This window comes from Somniosus microcephalus, chromosome 3 (genome assembly GCF_052327205.1).
Source record: "Somniosus microcephalus isolate GS21.2 chromosome 3, FLI_Smic_1.0, whole genome shotgun sequence".
In the NCBI taxonomy this organism is placed as follows: domain Eukaryota; kingdom Metazoa; phylum Chordata; class Chondrichthyes; order Squaliformes; family Somniosidae; genus Somniosus; species Somniosus microcephalus.
In genome coordinates, this window is record NC_140989.1 from 64,883,801 (window position 1) to 64,901,871 (window position 18,071).

An 18,071-nucleotide genomic window follows, 5' to 3' on the forward strand; every position below is an offset into this window, starting at 1 on the left:
TAAATCTCCACCAAATCATACCCTGTTAAGTTGAAACACAAGAAATGTTATAGTTTTATGTTCTTCAAATACATTATTTTAAAACACCACATTTCAAATTTTGCAGACCTAAAGTAGAAGGTCTGCCTCCCAACCAGGAGTCAGTGCCAGGGATTGCCTTCACTCATGCCGCCCAGTAAAGTGAATTTTACTTGGTTTCTTTTCTAAGCCACTAGATGGAGCACTTCACTGGGCCAGAAAGTTCCACACCTGTGTCAACAAGCCATAAGCAACCATACCTCCTGATTCAAAGGGCTGAATCTTAATTCCCAAAAATGGGTGGGTGGGGTCATGTCAGGAGTTAAAATGCAAAAAATCTATAACAGGAACCAAAGCTGCCCACTTCCAGTTTTAACAGAGGCGGGTCGAGGGGTGGGCGACCAATCGGCTTGCAGGAAGTGGATTGGTCATTTAAATGAGGCCGCCTGACTTCATTTTAACAGCTTTTCTATTTTTAACCACAGGCGGTCAGGTTTCCCAGGCCTCGGGAAACTCAGTAGCTGAAAGGCGGCGAGAAGTGCTGAATCCATGAGGCAAATGCCTTTACAGCACTGCTCGTCAGCTGTGGCTCAGTGGGTAGCACTCTTGCCTGAGTCAGAAGGATGTGGGTTCAAGTCCCACCCCAAAGACTTCAGCACAAAAATCTAGACTGACACTCCAGTGCACTACTGAGGGAGTGCTGCACTGTCGGAGGTGCCATCTTTCGGATGAGACATTAAACCGAGGCCCCGTCTGCTCTCGCAGGTGGACATAAAAGATCCGATGGCACTATTTTGAAGAGCATGGGAGTTAGCCCCGGTGTCCTGGCCAATAGTTAACCCTTAATCAACATCACAAACAGATTATCTGGTCATCACCACATTGCTCTTTGAGAGAGCTGGCTGTGCACAAATTGGCTGCCGCGTTTCCTATATTACAACAGTGACTACACTTCAAAAAGTACTTCATTGGCTGTAAAGCACTTTGGGACGTCCAGTGGTCGTAAAAGGCGCTATATAAATGCAAGTCTTTTCTTTTTGTGGGCCAGGAGGAGGAGTGCTTCCTCCAGGCCCAGCAAGGTATCCAGTAACCCCCATCCCTCCCCGCGATCGGTCTGCTCCTCCCGACCACCATCGGATCCCCTCCCACCCCACTATTTCTCTCACTCCCCCAATACACCTAACTGCTCACGTAGGTGTGGCCTTGTGATGCAGGCTGCCCACCCGAAAGGCCTCCAGCCTGTCAAATCAGATTGCCTGTGGGCAGGAACCCCACAAAAAAAATTAAAATGAGCCCTCCAGTTAAATTCTGCATGACATTCAGGAAACCCGTTCTTTCGGGCTTCCCAATCCCCCACATAACTCACCTCCAGGCTAAATTTTGTTTAATAATGTCAGTTCTACCACATGGAAGAGTGCACATACCAAAAAACTGCTTGTATAAAATGAGGGAAAGAGGAAGTGAGATGAAAAAGTGCAATTAGGAACTCTCTAGAAAATTTTAAAAACTAGACTTTGGGCTCATTAATTGCTGTAAATTTGCTTTTACATAATGTAGTGCAGTTGGTTTGAAAAACATAAATTAGAGTTCTGCTACTGGTCAAAGAAAGCAAAGTAGTTACATGCTCTATAGTATAGATGCATTTAAGAGGCAGTTAGATAAGCATGTGAGTGAGAAGGGAATAGAGGGTTACGCTGATATAATTATATGAGAAAAGACAGGAGGAGGCTCAAGTGGAGCATAAACCCCGGCATGGACTGGTTGGGCCGAATGCTGCAGAACAGCCCCATTTCTGAGCTTGTGATGTAGGGAAGGTCATTGATAATGCAGCTAAAAAGATAGTTGGGCCTTAGACGCTGTCCTGAGGAACTCCTGCAGCGATGTCCTGGGGCAGAGATGATTAGCCTCCAACGACCACAACCATCTTCCTTTGTGTTAGGTATAATTCCAGCCACTGGAGAGGTTCCCCCCTAATCACCATTGACTAGCTTCACTAGGACTCCTTGGTGCCACTCTCGGTCAAATGCTGCCTTGATATTAAGCTTGTTAAACTTGAGGTCATCCAAAATTCTGCTGCCCGTGTCCAAGTCCCGTTCGCCCATCACCTCTGTGTTCGCTGACCTACATTGGCTCCCAGTTAAGCAACGCCTTGATATTAAAATTCTCATCCCGGTTTTCAAATCCGTGACCTCGCCCCTCCCTATCTCTGTAATCTCCTCCAGCCTTACAGCCCTCTGAGGTATCTGCGCTCCTCAAACTCTGCCCTCTTAAACATCCCCGATTTTAAGCACTCCACCATTGGCAGCCGTGCCTTCAGTTGCCAAGGCCCTAAGCTCTGGAATTCACTCCCTTGACCTCCGCCTGTCTGCCTCTTTCCTCCTTCAAGACGCTCCTTAAAACCTACCTCTCTGACCAAGCTTTTGATGATCTGCCCTAATATCTCTCTATCTGGCTCGGGGGTCAAATTTTGTTTAATAACGCTCCTGTGAAACGCCTTGGGATGTTTTACTATATTGAAGGCACAATATAAATACAAGTTGTTGTTGTTGTAGTAAAGGCAGACACACTCGCCTCACCTCTAGAATTCAGCTAGTGTCCATTTTTGGACCAGGGTTGTAATGAGGTCTGGAGCCAAGTGGTTCTGGCGGAACCCAAAACTGAGCATCGATGAGCAGGTTATTGGTGAGTAAGTGCCGCTTGATAGCACTGTTGACAACACTTTCCATGACTGCTGATGATTGGGAGTAGACAGATAGGGCAGTAATTGGCCGGGTTAGATTTGTTCTGCTGTGGATAGAACATACTTGGGCAAATTTTCCAGATGCCAGTGTTGCAGCTGTACTGGAACAGCTTAACTAAAGGCACAGCTAGTTTTGGAGCACAGATCTTCACCACTACAGCCAAGTTATTGGCGGGACCCGTAGCCTTTGCTGTGTCCAATGCACTCGGCCGTTTCTTGATGTCACATGGAGTGAAGCGAATTGGCTGAAGACTGGTATCTGCGATGGTAGGGTTCTCAGGAGGAGGCTGACAAGGGTCATCTACTCGGCACTTCTGGCTGAAGATGGTTGTGAACATTTCAGCCTCCACTTTTACTCTCATATGCTGGGCTCCACCATCAGTAAGGATGGGGATGTTCATGGAGTCTCCTCCACCAATTAGGTGCTTAATTGTCCATCACCATTCATGACTCGATGTGGCATGACTCGAGGTTTGACCTGATCCGTTGGGTTGTGGAGTCGCTGAGCTCTGACTGTATCATGCTGCTTTCGCTGTTTAGCATGCACGTAGTCCTGTGTTGTAGCTTTACCAAGTTGCCACCTCATTTTTAAGTATGTTTGGTGCTGCTCCTGGCATGCTCTTCTACACTCTTCATTGAACCAGGGTTGGTCATTGGCTGGTTGGTGATGGAGGAGCGAGGGATATGCTGGGCCATGAGGTTTCAGATTGTAGTGGTATACAATTCTTCCACATCGTCCGCATGCCCGATACGAGACTCCCAAAACAAGCGCTCCACTCGGAGCTCCGACATGGCAAGAGAGCCCCAGGTGGGCAGAGGAAACGCTTCAAGAACACCCTCAAAGCCTCCTTGAAAAAGTGCAACATCCCCACTGACACCTGGGAATCCCTGGCCCAAGACCGCACAAAGTGGAGGAGAAGCATCCGGGAAGGCTCCGAACACAGAGTCTCTTCGCCGGGAGCAAGCAGAAGCCAAGCGCAAATAGCGGAAGGAGCACACATCAACCCAAGCACCCACCCACCCGCCCCACCTGTGACAGAGACTGTAGGTCCCACATTGGACTCATTAGTCACCCGAGAACTCATTTTTAATGTGGAAGCAAGTCATCCTCGGTCCCGAGGGACTACCTAACAGAGAGTGAGAGTGAGAGAATTCAGTCCAGTTTTGTTCCTTTCTAGCAGTTTGATAGAATGGAGTGGCTTGCTAGGCAGTTAAAAGTCAACCATGTTGGTATGGGACTGGTGTCAAATATAGGCCAGACCTGGTAAGGATGGCAGCTTTCCTTCCTTAAAAGGACATTAATAAACCAATTGGACTCTTGCAACAGTCCAACAGCTTCACGATCACTTTTACTGCTACCAGCCTTTTATTTTTGTGTTTTTAAAATTGAATTCAAATCCTCAAATTGCCATGGTGGGATTTGAACTCCTATTCTCTGGATTATCAGCTACCCAAGAAACTTTTATCAGTGACAGCAAAGTTCCAGAAACAAAAATGAATATACATAGGGTTATTCCGTAAGACAAAGATCCTTGGTGAAGGTCCTGCCCAAAACATTTGTTCTCTTTCCGGTCTAATCTGCAGTGCATTTCCAGGTTCTTTGCCCCATTTCAAATTTCAGAATTCCTGTTTTTCTCTAAACCTGTAAAATCCACTGATGACTTGAATTGCATCTTACCTTCCCGAGTATTGCCTGAGCTTGTCGTACACTGCTAAGGCAGCAGCCTCTTCATCGCCATCAGCACTTTCCTGGTCCATAGTATTTTCCTCTAGAAGCAGTAAACCACTCGAGTCAAAACACTAATTTTAAACATACAAAAGTGATGTTTCTCTAGTGTATCTAATATAATTTCAACGCTAATCATTTTATTAAAATAGATTTATCTTGCTCCCCCAAAAAAATACTACAGATATGGCAATCTCTAGATAGTATCGGTCACATGGTTAGATTTAGCCATCGTACAGATTTTCCCAATGCTATTTGGTTTTTTAAAACCCCAAATCAGGTTTTGCTCTTTTTAAAGTTAGAATGTTTCATAAATTACCTGTTGAAGATGTAAGCAGAATCTGTACAATGTGCGCCATGGTAACCAGATGAAAGAGGTGAAGGTGACCAACAGCTAAGCTGACTCCTGTGAAGTCGTGACAATGCAGAGCTGGGAAAGAAAGCACCAGGCTCACCTGGAGGGAGAATAACAGGCCTATCACACTGCACTGGCCAGTTACAAAAACTACGATGGAAATACTTTATTTGATATGCAAAGATGGAAAAGTGAGGAGATAGAATTTTAAACAATAAAGTTTAACATTAATATTGTACACAAATATCTGGAGGCAGTTGTCTGAACAATGGAAAGTCACCAAAGAATAAACAGGACTCCAACACCTGGCTCTAACATACCAGTAAGAATCCAATGGCTCGAGCAGCAGATCATAAAAAATGAATCAATACCAGCCAATTCAAGCACTTCAATAGAAACCTTTAAGTCAATTACTTAAGTGCACAATTCTCTCACGTTTATTGCCAAAATTATGTTGTTCTCTCACTTTAAAAAGGTACTTGTGGATAACATGGGCCAAATAGACAATACAAGCAGCATGACCAATTCAACTCAAGATCTGTCAGTAGAATAAGGTTGTGAGGAAAAAGGGGGAAAAGCAACACGACTGTAAACCTTTGAGATTATAAATTTTGTTAAGGGAACTGTACTTGTCGGAATATAAAAGGTCTGCCTCTAATAATTTAGGATACAATTTTACTTGAACTTGTATTCTAACACTATGGTGATATTCTATGAAACCCTTAATATTCTCCTGACTTCACATTATAGAAAAACCTTGTTTTCTTTTCTGAGATGGATGTTACGAACTAAAAAGATTGAAGTTTTGATACTAAAAGTCCCTTGAAATTTGATAGTCACTTTCAATTTACAGTTCATTAACTTTTAAAGAAATAATAAACTCCCTTTGAGAACACGAAAGAGAGTATAAAGTGCCACTTGTGCACGCTTTTACAGCACATCCGAGAAGCTAACCCAAAATTGTTCACTTATCACGCCTTCTCTTACTGAACAAGCTGAAACAGTCATCACAAAAATGAGAGAACGTTGGAAGAGCAAGATAGATTGATCACTTACCAATAAATGGAACATGTCAACATCAAGAATGGATGGAGGAATTGGAGACTCCTCATCAGGTACCAGAACTGAGAAAGGAAAAAAAATAAATTGTAAAATGTGACACAGGTATTATGTCATATGAATTTTTGTTAGAGGAAGGCGAGGAGATGGGAGGGGGTCCTACTGATAAAATTCTCTGATGGGTCATCAACATACTGACTTTATAGGTGCCAGTATCTTTCATCATGAGACAGTCAGGTTCTGGGGGACAGTGTCAAAAGTGCAATCTCTTACAATAAATGAAGTTGCTCCAGTGCACAAGCAGTTCTGAAGGGGGCTCAAAATGCACAGGAAATTTGATGATTATTGGATGATTTTTTTGACATTGTAGACACAAGCATAGACATCGAGGGAGTACTTGGAATGTAAAGTATTGCTTCTAGACCTTCATTTCCCTTTGTTTTTTTTTGAAAGCACAGAATAATTTATATTCAATTGTGTTCCATTCTATAAGGCCAAATACTGCTCAACAATTTATTAAAACCACCATTTTTGGCTATGTTCATTTAATATCAAACCTGGCAAACTGACTTTTAAAAGAGACCTTTACAGTTATAATTATAGTTGTATGAAATTATAATCAAGTACTCAAACTACACAATGCACAAACCTGCTAATAATCGAGTATAATGCTTCTGAACCACAGAGAGAGAACTCACAGTCCAGTGTGATGCAGCAAATCGGGTTAATGCCTTCAGACAGTCATCCTACAAGACACAATTATAGCTAGTAAAACAACTGAAAGAATAAAGGCACTATGTAAATTCAAATCCGTTCATTCTTTCTTTATAAGAAAGAAAGGATTTGAATTTACATAGTGCCTTTCATGGCCTCAGGACATCCTAAAACACTTCACAGCCAATAAATGACAGCAGTGGCAGCAATATTAGAATTATAGCAGTAACATGCATAATTCCTGGAACATATCAACTTGTATTAGTTAAATTTTGCAACGATTAAATGTCTTAATTCTTTACACCAACCAGAATGACAAATAGCAATTGAAAAAAAAAAACAAGTAATTTAGTGGCCGAGACTAAGCTGCATACACATTCTGTACAATAAGGGGTTGGGGGTAATATAGTAGAATGGATTGAGGATTTGTTAACGGACAAAAAAGAGAGTTGGGATAAATGGATCTTTTTCAGGTTGGCAGGCTGTAACTATTAGGGTGCCGCAAGGATCAGTGTTGGGGCCTCAGCTGTTTACAATCTATATTAATGACCTAGATGAAGGGACTGAGTGCAATGTATCCAAGTTTGCTGATGACACAAAGCTAGGTGGGACAGTAAGCTGCGAGGAGAACAGAGTTTTCAAAGGGATATAGATAGACTAAGTGAGTGGGCAGTAAGGTGGCAGATGGAGTATAATGTAGGGAAATGTGAGGTTATTCACTTTGGTAGGAAGAATAGAAAAACAGAATATTTTTTAAATGGTGAGAAACTTTCAAATGTTGGTGTTCAGAGAGATTTAGATGTCCTCGTGCAAGAAACACAGAAAGTTAACATGCAGGTACAGCAATCAATAAGGAAGGCAAATGGCATGTTGGCCTTTATTGCAAGGGGGTTGGCGTATAAGAGTAAGGAAGTCTTGCTACAATTGTACAGAGCCTTGGTGAGACCACACCTGGAGTACTGTGCACAGTTTTGGTCTCCTTATCTAAGGAAGGATATACTTGCCTTGGAGGCGGTGCAACAAAGGTTAACTAGATTCCTGGGATGAGAGGGCTGTCCTATGATGAGAGATTGTGTAGAATGGGCCTATACTCTCCGGAGTTTAGAAGAATGAGAGGTGATCTCATTGAAACATACAAGATTCTGAAGGGGATTGACAGGGTAGATGCTGAGAGGTTGTTTCCTCTGGCTGGAGTGTCTAGAGCTAGGGGGCATAGTCTCAGGATAAGGGGTAGGCCATTTAAGACTAAGATAAGGAGGAATTTCTTCACTCAGGGTTCTGAATCTTTGGAATTCTCCACCCCAGAGGGCGGTGAATGCTGAGTCTTTGAGTATATTCAAGGCTGAGATAGATAGATTTTTTGGGTCATGGGGATTCAAGGGATATGGAGATCAGGCAGGAAAGTGGAGTTGAGGTCGATGATCAGCCATGATCTTATTGAATGGTGGAGCAGACTCGAGGGGCCGTATGACCTACTCCTGCTCTTATTTCTTATGTTCTTATGTAATAAGTTTCTCCAGTAGAGTAGTCGACAAATTAGTCTTCACTGCTTTTTAAGATCATTCTTCCAGAACATATTTCAATAGCTGTAGAAATTTGCCATTGTAATCCCATTATTCCATTTTCAGATCTTGATTTTGCAACAGTCTTTTATAATAATATGCAGAGTTTGTACATTTTAATAATTCCTACCTGCCTGCATGGCAGATGACCAAACAGCGGCTTTTCTTCATCTGCCAGGAAACGCTCTGGAAAAGTAAATATAAAACAGTTCCAAAAGTCTTGCTCAACATAGATAAATTTCAAATGTTTATATAAAATGGTGCACCATTTGGTCACACCACAATGCAAAACTCTGAATTTCTGTTAATTTTGCAGAATTAATTCAACTAGGTTTTTAAGACTACCACTCAGACAATGGTTCAGTTAGCAAACAAATCTGCTTTTCAAAAATCATATTACTTAGTTTTGTTTATATGTCATTTAAGTAAATATCCTGAAAGTATATTCAGCACTGCATGCACCGTGACTCACCTATTGCTTGTATAGTGTATGCACAGCTCCCCCAGCACATTATAGGCACCCGTGGGTCCTGCTCATTAGGATGAACCTTGAGCCCCACTTTGTATGATGCTGTAGCCAAGGTTGTAAGCATCTCCTTGATGCTCTCGGAGTAAGGAGTCCTGACAAAAGAAATAAAGCATCACTGCAACAAACATCGAAGCAACAAATACCTGTCTCAACCAACCAACAGCACAAATAACAGACAATATAAAGAAAGGAAATGGTTCTTCGGAACAATTGGCAAGGATACAAATCTGGCCAAGTGAACTTTAACCAGCACGGAGCTTAATAATTAGCGTGGCACCAAATGGGAGAATTAAACAGAGCTACTGTATCCATCATAGAATGAATATGTTTACTCAGCAAGCAACTGTCCAGTGTCGTCTTCATTATGTCAGAGATACCCCAAGAAGTATCTGTTGCTGGAAAGGATACCAATAGGTGGGATTTCTGAAAGAATAGCTCACCGATGGCCTTAGAGCTGACATCAGCTGAAAATGATCTTAAAGAAACACCTTCCCACATAACAATTAAAGGGACAAGTCAAACTTTGTGCACTGCAAACACGATCCAATAGCGTTTGCCAAAGACAAAAGGACCATTCCCAAGGAATGCTGTGCAATAATTTTTAATTCACATTTTCTTTCTCCAAAACAGAATACGGTTGTTAGAATGATAAATGGAGCTTTTTTAAAAAGGCTATTTTACAACAAATGGCAAAGGCAAAGAAAAATAAAACTACAGGACACTTTGGTTTATCCGGAGGTTGTATGTCCGGAAACCTCGATCTAACGACAGAAATCAGCAGCCGTTTTGTTAGGTTTTTTTCTTCTCCTAGCAATTTTTTTTTTTGTATAAAAACAGTCAGTCTCTGGAAAGCCTCTCTGAAGCTGTTGCTAAGCTACAGAGACACTTCCAAGGTACGGGCCGACTGTTTACAAGCTGTTGCTAAGCAAGAGTGTTTGTTGTCAGATACGGAGATGAAAACTTCCGTATCCTTCAACATTAGCGCTGGTCTGTCCGGAAGTTTTCATAGATCGGCATCACGCCGGTCCCGGATATCGCGAAGTTTCCTGTACATTGAAACATTTTAGAATTGTTTACTGATCTCTCCTATTTCTCATCTATATGCTGCCCCTTGGCGACATCATCCGAAAACACAGCATCAGTTTTCACATGTATGCTGATGACACCCAGCTCTACCTCACCACCACTTCTCTCGATCCCACCACGGTCTCTAAATTGACACTGCTTGTCCGACATCCAGCACTGGATGAGCAGAAATTTTCTCCAATTAAATATTGGGGAAGACCAAAGCCATCGTCTTCAGGCCCCGCCACATACTCTGTTCCCTAGCCACTGACTCCATCCCTCTCCCTAGCATCTGTGAGGCTGAACCACACTGTTCGCATCCTTGGTGTCATATTTGACCCTGAAATGAGCTTCTGACCACATATCCGTGGCAGAACTAAGACCGCCTAGTTCCACCTCCATAACATTGCCTATCTCCACCCCTGCCTCAGCTCATCTGCTGCTGAAACCCTTATCCATGCCTTTGTTACCTCTAGACTTAGCTGGCGTCCTGCATACCCGATGTAAACTTGGTCGTCCAAAACTCGGCTGCCCGTGTCCTAACTCGCACCAAGTCCCATTCACCCATCACCCCTGCGCTTACTGACCTGCATTGGCTCCCGGTTAAGCAGCAGCTTGATTTCAAAATCCCTCCATGGCCTCGCCCCCTCCCCATCTATGTAATCTCCTTCAGCCCCACAACCCCCGCCCCCACCCAGAGATAACTGCATTGCTCAAATTCTGCCCTCTTGAGCATCCTTGATTATCACTCAACCATTGGTGGCCGTGCCTTCAGCTGCCTCGGCCCCAAGCTCTGGAACTCCCGCCCTAAACCTCTCTGCCTTTCTAGCTCTCTTTCCTCCTTTAAGACACCACTTAAAACCAACTCAGTGTCAATATTTTTGTCTTATAACACTCCTGTGATGCACCTTAGGATATTTTACTACATTAAAGGCTATATAAATACAAGTTGTTGTTGATGATCAGAACACATACTTTGGTTTTGTATCCAGTCGAAATCCCTCAGGGACTTCCATTCCTTCTGGATTAGAATTAGAGAGGCTATCTGCAAAACCAGAATATGGATATACTGTGACTAATGCTGATCTTTAAAATGTTTAAAAAGGCCTTATTTTAAACATAAAAGTAGCCATGAATGAAAGCATGTATAGAAAATCACCAGCATTGTATATATAAAATGCCACTTGAATAGAAATTTGGAGTACAATTGGGAGTAAGAATGAAGAAAATCACTTTTACAATGACTCTTCACTTGTTTTTACAGAATGCCTATCTTAAAATTAATGTCTTCACATTTATTTCTCAAGTGAAACAGGATTTGTTAAGCACTTGTACTGATGGGACACATTAGCTTCAGCATTTAGGCATTGCCAATCATCCAAAGATTTGAGAATTGGAGTCCAACATTTACCATTAAAGCCACCAATGTTTCATATCGAGGAGCACAGGATTTTAACAATAGACACACTGTTCAACTTAAAACAGTTCAATGTATGGGTGAGAGTTAAACTAGTTGCTAGCTTAGCTGATTTAACTCGCTTGACTGTATTTTTTTTCTCCCAATAAAAAAAGGTGTAGTTTAGCTTGAAATGGCACCCTATCAAAGAGATCAGGAGCATTTGGTGAGCATCCCATACTATGGCGTATAACCCAGCATTAAAAGGATAAATTGTTAGCCCTAAGGTAGGCTATATTGCATTCACACACAAGATTAAGTTGTGGTTCGTAAGAAGCGTAAGCCTGCTTATAAAAGCTGTCTTTTGTGATGAGCATGAGGAAAGAATTCGGAGACATCCTGAAGTTTCCTTTACTTATACTCTACTTCGCCAATAAGAATTTCATATTGAAAGGGCTATAGAAATAGTAGTATGTATGGATTGGTGACCATTTTCTCAATAAATATTCAACAACCTTGACTCTGCTCAATACAGTATCACAGAGTTATAAATCATTCACTATGAAAGATTTTTCTAATAATCATAGCAATGCAGCATTCTGAACCAAGGCATTTTTCATTTCTATTGCCATTACAGGAAACTCTCTTAACCGGCAAAATTCAGGAGTAGGTTCAGGTAAGTTTTACTATATATTCGTGGCCGTGTAACCGGGGTTCCTGCACCTGTGGCCGTGTAAGCAGGGTTCCTACACAAGTGCCGTGTAACCGGGGCTCCTGCACCTGTGGCCGTGTACGGGGCTCTCGTACCTTGGTAAGTATACCCCTCTGTAATCCGGACTTTTTGATCAACCGGCACCACGCCAGTCCCGTCAGTGCCAGATTTAAAAAAAGTTTCTTGTATATTGTACGCATAACAAAGGTCTGCTAACAAAAATAATCGAAGTATAAAACCAAATTTCTTTTTTCTAGTACTTACCAGGTAGTGTCTGTTTTTCGTGGATTTTCTTCAGGACATTCAACTGTTGTAATGTACATTTTAGCCACTGGGATAAAATAGGAATGCCTGAAAAGTTTCTTGAATTGTCACTAAAAATAAAAACACAGGTCAACATGTTTAATGAAAATGGTACAGAACCCTTCCTTGCATTTCCTCTTCAAAAATACTACTGATGTTCTTAGAATTATAGAATGGTGATAGCACAGGCGGCCATTCGGCCCGTCGAGCCCATGCCGGTTCTCTGCAAGAGCACTTCAGCTAGTCCCACTTCCCCATAGCGCTCAAAACATTTTCCTTCAGGTACTTATCCAATTCCCTTTTGAAGGCCACGATTAAATCTGCCTCCATCACCCTCTCAGGCAGTACATTCCAGATCCTAACCACTCACTCCATTATAGGCAGCTAGAGTGATAGACAAATAGAACAGTGCAAAACAGGATATTGCCTGCAAAGCTTTGGGCCAGTTAGAGTTTATGGATAGCAGAATGAGCCATTAAACTGATGCGCTCTAGATGTATCAATTTTATTGAATTAAATTAGAAAAAGACAAAAAGATAGATGGTAGACATCTCACTTGGAGAAGGTTAAACAAAATCTCTAACTTGCAGATGATGACAAAGGAGGAGGAAAAGCAAATAATGAGGAACAATGCAGCAAAATTCAGAAGGAATGTGGTTTATTTAATTGGTCGAATCATTAGAGAATAGATATAATTTAATATGGATGTGTAAAGTAATTAGTTTATGACCAAAGCACCACAGTATGTGAATGAAGCAGTGGTACAATGTGCTAATCTAGGGATTCTGGTGGATAAATATACCAAACCAGCAGCCAGGTCTCGGCTGCAGTTAAAAAAAAATCAAAAACTTCGGGACTGCATTTACAGATAGATAAGAGTAAAAAAAAAAATGAGGTTATCCTGTATGAAGAGTTGGTTAAATCCCTTTTGGTCCAATGTACAGCTCACCATCTAATCAGATTACCATCCTTAAATGGATGAGAAATTAAGGTAATTCCAAGTATCAGAAAGGATCAAGGACATTGGGCTTATTTTCTTTGGAAAAGATGACTTTGGGCGACTTTAATTAAGATATCAATATTATAAAGGGAATTTGACAACGTTGATCCAAACTGATCCGGATAAACCAAAGTTTCCTGTAAGTTGTATGTCCGGAAACCTCGATCTAACGGCAGAAATCAGCAGCCGTTTTGTTAGGTTTTTCTTCTTTTTTTTTCTTCTCCTAGCATTTTTTTTTTAGTCAGTCAGTCTCTGGAAAGCCTCTCTGAAGCTGTTGCTAGGCTACAGAGACGCTTCCAAGGTACGGGCCGACTGTTTACAAGCTGTTGCTAAGCAAGAGTGTTTGTTGTCAGATACGGAGATGAAAACCTCCGTATCCTTCAACATTAGCGCTGGTCTGTCCGGAAGTTTTCATAGATCGGCATCACGCCGGTCCCGTCGGTGCCGGATATCGCGAAGTTTCCTGTAATTATGAAGAATTAAAATATAAATGGGTGCAAAAGGCAATTAAATGCATTTCCAGAGAGAAGTAAGTTTTTGATCCAGAAATGTTACGTAGGCTTAATTATGACCCTTAAGAATATTGGCTCAGATATTCCGATCCCTACGGGTGGGTACGCACTGTGTACCCACCCGTAAGGACGTCGGAAATGTCGGTTTCAGGCATGCACAGCGCATGCGCTGAAAACCAGCATTTCCGATCGGTCAAGAATGGTCTTGACAGATCCTCCAACTGCCCTGGAGAAGGGCCTCTGCGGGCAGAGTGTTCCGCTTTTTGGGAGACCCCCCCCCACCCCGCCCGCAGAAAACCCTTACAATTCTTATGCCTGATAAAAGCAGGTGTAAGGCCCGCTTTTACCAGGATGAGTGTGCAAAAAGGTAAAAAAAAATTTTTTTTTAATTTTCACTGATTCATCATTTAAAAATACTTTAAAAAGGTAAGTTTATTTTTAGCCCCGTAAAAAACTCTTTCAAAAAATAAATTGTTTAGAATACTTAATTTATTGTAATTTCAAGTTATTTTAAAAATGTGATAAAAAAAAAAATATTTAAAGTTTTACTATATTTTTGGGGCGATCTCCATTCATATATTTGACAGGTCTTCCTGTCAAGTGTATGAAGGGAGATTCCCTTCTGTGATTGGCTCCCCATGGCCCATGTGATCCCACGGACGCTGCGAACTACATGCGCCTCTGGGATACGTGGGTCTGGCACACTTGAAGTTTGGAGAGGCCCAGGAGCAGAAGCGTGCGCGTCCCGGGAGCCCTCAGGTAAGGGTGTAGATTTTTCCAGATTGCAGGACTCCGCCCGCGGGAGGCCTGCGATCGGAAAATATGGGTCATTGAAGAAAATCCAACAAAAATTAAAAAATGGTTTTGAAGTTAAAAAATGTGGTCAGTGTGAAACAATATTCTAATATATGCCGTGTCACCATGTGCCAATATTCTGAAAATACTGTGGAGCTCCTTTTTGCAGATGAGTGTGCTGCTGGAAGATTCACCTCAGGATCTTCTGCACTCTACTCACCATCTTGAACAATGGGCTAACTAGTGGGATATGGTGATTGATGCCCACAAGTGCGATATTAAATGGTCTTGCACAGCTCGAGGGTATCTGGAAAGCCTTGGATACACAAATGTATTCTTTCATACTCAACCTCCAGATAACTTCTAATGGCTGTCGTCCCAAGTCTACGTTTTCTCATTAGCTATATTATCAACGTATGCCTTCAGTATGGTGGAAAGAGCTACTCGGACCAGCTTGTGTGTCATGCTGGACACTTTCGTTCGCTTGACTCGTCCATCCTATGCAACTACCACCCATCTCTAACCTTGCTTACTCTCCAAGATCATTGAACGTGTCACCACCTACCAGCTCTGTTCGCACCTCTCCCGTAAGTCCTTGTACAAATCCCTTCAATATAGTTTCGGCCCTGTTTACATCAGTGTGGCTGCCTTGGTTGGAGTTTCCAACTGTTTCCTCCATGACTGCTACCACAGTGCATTACCTTTACTTGTTCTCCTTGCTCACTCAGCACCCACCAACACAGTTGACATTACCATTATCCTGCTCCATGGTTCCACTGTCCCAACACAGCCAGCACCATTCCAGCAATGATTTCTCCTCCCACCCAACATGGTCACCTTGGGTATCCCCAACAATCCTCCTTGATCTTTTCTCTATGTATATTGTTAAGACCCAGCTCTATCTACCGCCTCCCTCTGCTCCAAGACTACCTGTCTAGCATTAAGCCATTAATAAGAGAAAAGTTTCTCTAATTGAACATTCAGTCTGAGTCAAGGAAATCAGAGAATGACATCTGTGACTGGTTAGAGCTGTTTCGATGCTTTGGAAGCGGCAGAATCCTAAATGGAGGGATTTAAATGGAATTGCAGGAGAGATGGGCACAGATTTGGGAGGCAGCACATTAGGACGACTTTGGAAAGTAAAGGGAAATTGGAGATGGGATGAGAGTTGGAAAACGGTGCGCAAAATTGGGTAATTGTTTTGAGGAGAGGGATGATGGCAATTTTGAAAGGCAGGGGGAATAGTGCCTGAGGAGAGGAAATCATTTATGACATCAGCTAGTATGGGGGCCAGGAATGGAATTTGGGTGGTCAGGAGGCTAAAGGGAATAGGTTCGTGGGCAGTGGGGGTAGGTTTCTGAGAGGAGCATGAGGGAGTGATGGAAGAGAAACTAGAGTAACAGTTGGGGTTCAGTGCAAGAACAGTGGGAAAGATTTGGTGGACAAGGGGAATAAGGGAAAGCAGCATAAATATCTGAATGGATGGTCTCTATCTTGGTGCCAAAGAAATGCATGAGTTTCTTACACAGAGGTGAGGGGTAGAGAGAGCTGAGGAGAGGAGTTTAAGACAACGGTTGGTAATGGAGAAAAGGAACTTGGGAGTTTTTTTGCCCTCCAGGATAATCCCAGTGTAGTGGGTAGTTTAATGTGGGACAAAATGGATGCAGCAGAATTAGCCAAATTAACTGGAGTCTGAATTAGTAGAGAGAATTGAGAGAAAAAATTTGGTCAAGCACTAACATGGCCTGTATTGTCTTAGATAATACAGTAATCTAACCTGTTCAGTGGGCTTCTAGGTGAAGGAAGTAAAGGAATAACAGTATTGCTCAAACATTCGCACAGAGGACAAAGAAATTCTCCATTCTCCACATCATAGCTTGTGTGAACTCTTAATCTCTGCTGTCTCCGCTGCTCTTTTGCTTGAACTGCATCAAAGTAGCTGCAAGAGAAGAACAACGTTTAATTTGACAATTCTTCATATAACATTCTTCATGTAACATGCTCTACATACAATAGAGGTTTGAAAAATTAGGCTGTCTCTTGAATTTGAGCTCTGAACATGAACATTTTGCTTACTGCTTGCGCGAAAAATAAACTTTCAGGAGTATAAGGAATAAACTGAATGAACTGCAGCCGCAAATTCAATTTGGAGGGTATGACATGGTAGCCAATACTGAGACATGGCTGCAAGACAGTCAGGACTGGGAACTAAATATACCAGGTTATAAGGTCTACAGGAAAGAGTGAAAATGGTAGAGGGGGAGGAGTAGCCTTAGTGATTAAGGATGAAATGAATTCAATGCTAAGAGATGATATAACGTGAGGTAGGCAGGCAGTGGCGATTTTATGGGTAAAATTAAGAAATAGGAAAGGATTTAAGACTGTAGTGGGAGTTGTGTATAGGCCCCCTGGTAGCAGCTGTTAAGTGCTAGATTGTATAAATGCAGAGATTTGACAAGCGTGTAGCAAAGACAAGAGTGGTTTTAATGGGGGATTTTAACTTTCATATTAATTGGGATAAGCAGACTAGCACCGGCCAGAAAAAGATAGTGAATTTCTTGTGCGTGCCCAGGATAGTTTTCTACAACAATATGTCCGAGAACCAACAAGGGGGCATGCCATATTTGATTCAGTAATGAGCCAGATTTAGTTAACAGCCTAACTGTGCATGAACGTTTATCTAATTGCGATCATAACATGATCGAGTTCAATATAGTACTTGAAAGGGCAAAACACGAAACAGCTACTATGATTCTAGATTTAGGTAAGGCTGGCTTCAACAGGATGAGACAGAGACTGTCCACAGTAAACTGGGCAAATGTGGGTAAATCAGTGGGAGGTGTTCAAAAAAAGAATTTAAGGTGATACAGAACCAGTTTATACCAGAGGGGCAAGAGCGCTACTTGCCAAAATAAAAGCAGTGGACGACTAAAGAGGTAAAAAGAAAAGAAAAGGCATACAAAAATGCAAAAAATAGCACAGATCCTAGTGAATGGGAAAGATACAAAGAACAGCAAAGGGTGACAAAACAGAGTAAGATCTACAAAAAGGGAGTATGAAAAGAAACTTGCAAGTAATATCAAAATCAACGAAGAATTTTTACAATGATTAGGAAAAAGAGGGTAGTCAGGAGCAACGTTGGCCCCTTGAAAACTGAAAGCAGTGATACTGTCAATGATAATAAGGAAATGGCAGACATGGTGAATAATTAATTTGCATCAGCGTTTACAGTAGAGAGGATAGCATGCCGGAAATCCCAAGGAAACAAATATTGAATCGGGGACAGGGACTCAATAAAATGAAAGTAAGCAAAATGGCAGTAATGAAGAAAATAATGCGACTACAGAGTGACAAACCCCCAGGACCGGATCGTTTCCATCCCAGGGTTTTAAAGGAAGTAAGTGAGCACATTGCAGATACCTTAACTATAATCTTCTAAAATTCTATCGATTCAGGAACCGTCCCTTTAGATTGGAAAATTGCACATGTCACTCCGCTATTTAAGAGAGGGGAAAACCAGGGAATTATAGACCAGTTAGCCCAACATCTGTTGTCGGGAAATTTCTCGAGTCTATAATTAAGGAT

At 42.0% G+C, this 18,071-nt stretch overlaps 1 protein-coding gene across 4 annotated transcripts in view; it reads right to left on the bottom strand.

Annotated features, from left to right (window-relative positions):
• ubr2 (ubiquitin protein ligase E3 component n-recognin 2) overlaps nucleotides 1-18,071 on the bottom strand; it is a 162,512-nt gene that overhangs the window by 12,882 nt on the left and 131,559 nt on the right. For 2 of the 4 annotated variants that reach the window (XM_085980818.1, XM_085980815.1), the window contains exons 32-40: nucleotides 16,264-16,425; nucleotides 12,137-12,250; nucleotides 10,744-10,809; nucleotides 8,647-8,795; nucleotides 8,305-8,360; nucleotides 6,548-6,644; nucleotides 5,896-5,963; nucleotides 4,804-4,939; nucleotides 4,437-4,527 (exon numbers count right to left, since the gene is read on the bottom strand). In XM_085980818.1, coding sequence (XP_085836944.1) covers nucleotides 4,437-4,527; nucleotides 4,804-4,939; nucleotides 5,896-5,963; nucleotides 6,548-6,644; nucleotides 8,305-8,360; nucleotides 8,647-8,795; nucleotides 10,744-10,809; nucleotides 12,137-12,250; nucleotides 16,264-16,425 — 939 coding nt within the window. Of the gene's footprint in view, nucleotides 1-4,436; nucleotides 4,528-4,803; nucleotides 4,940-5,895; nucleotides 5,964-6,547; nucleotides 6,645-8,304; nucleotides 8,361-8,646; nucleotides 8,796-10,743; nucleotides 10,814-12,136; nucleotides 12,251-16,263; nucleotides 16,426-18,071 lie in introns of all 4 variants that reach the window. The other 2 variants (XM_085980809.1, XM_085980805.1) reach the window with 1 other exon arrangement.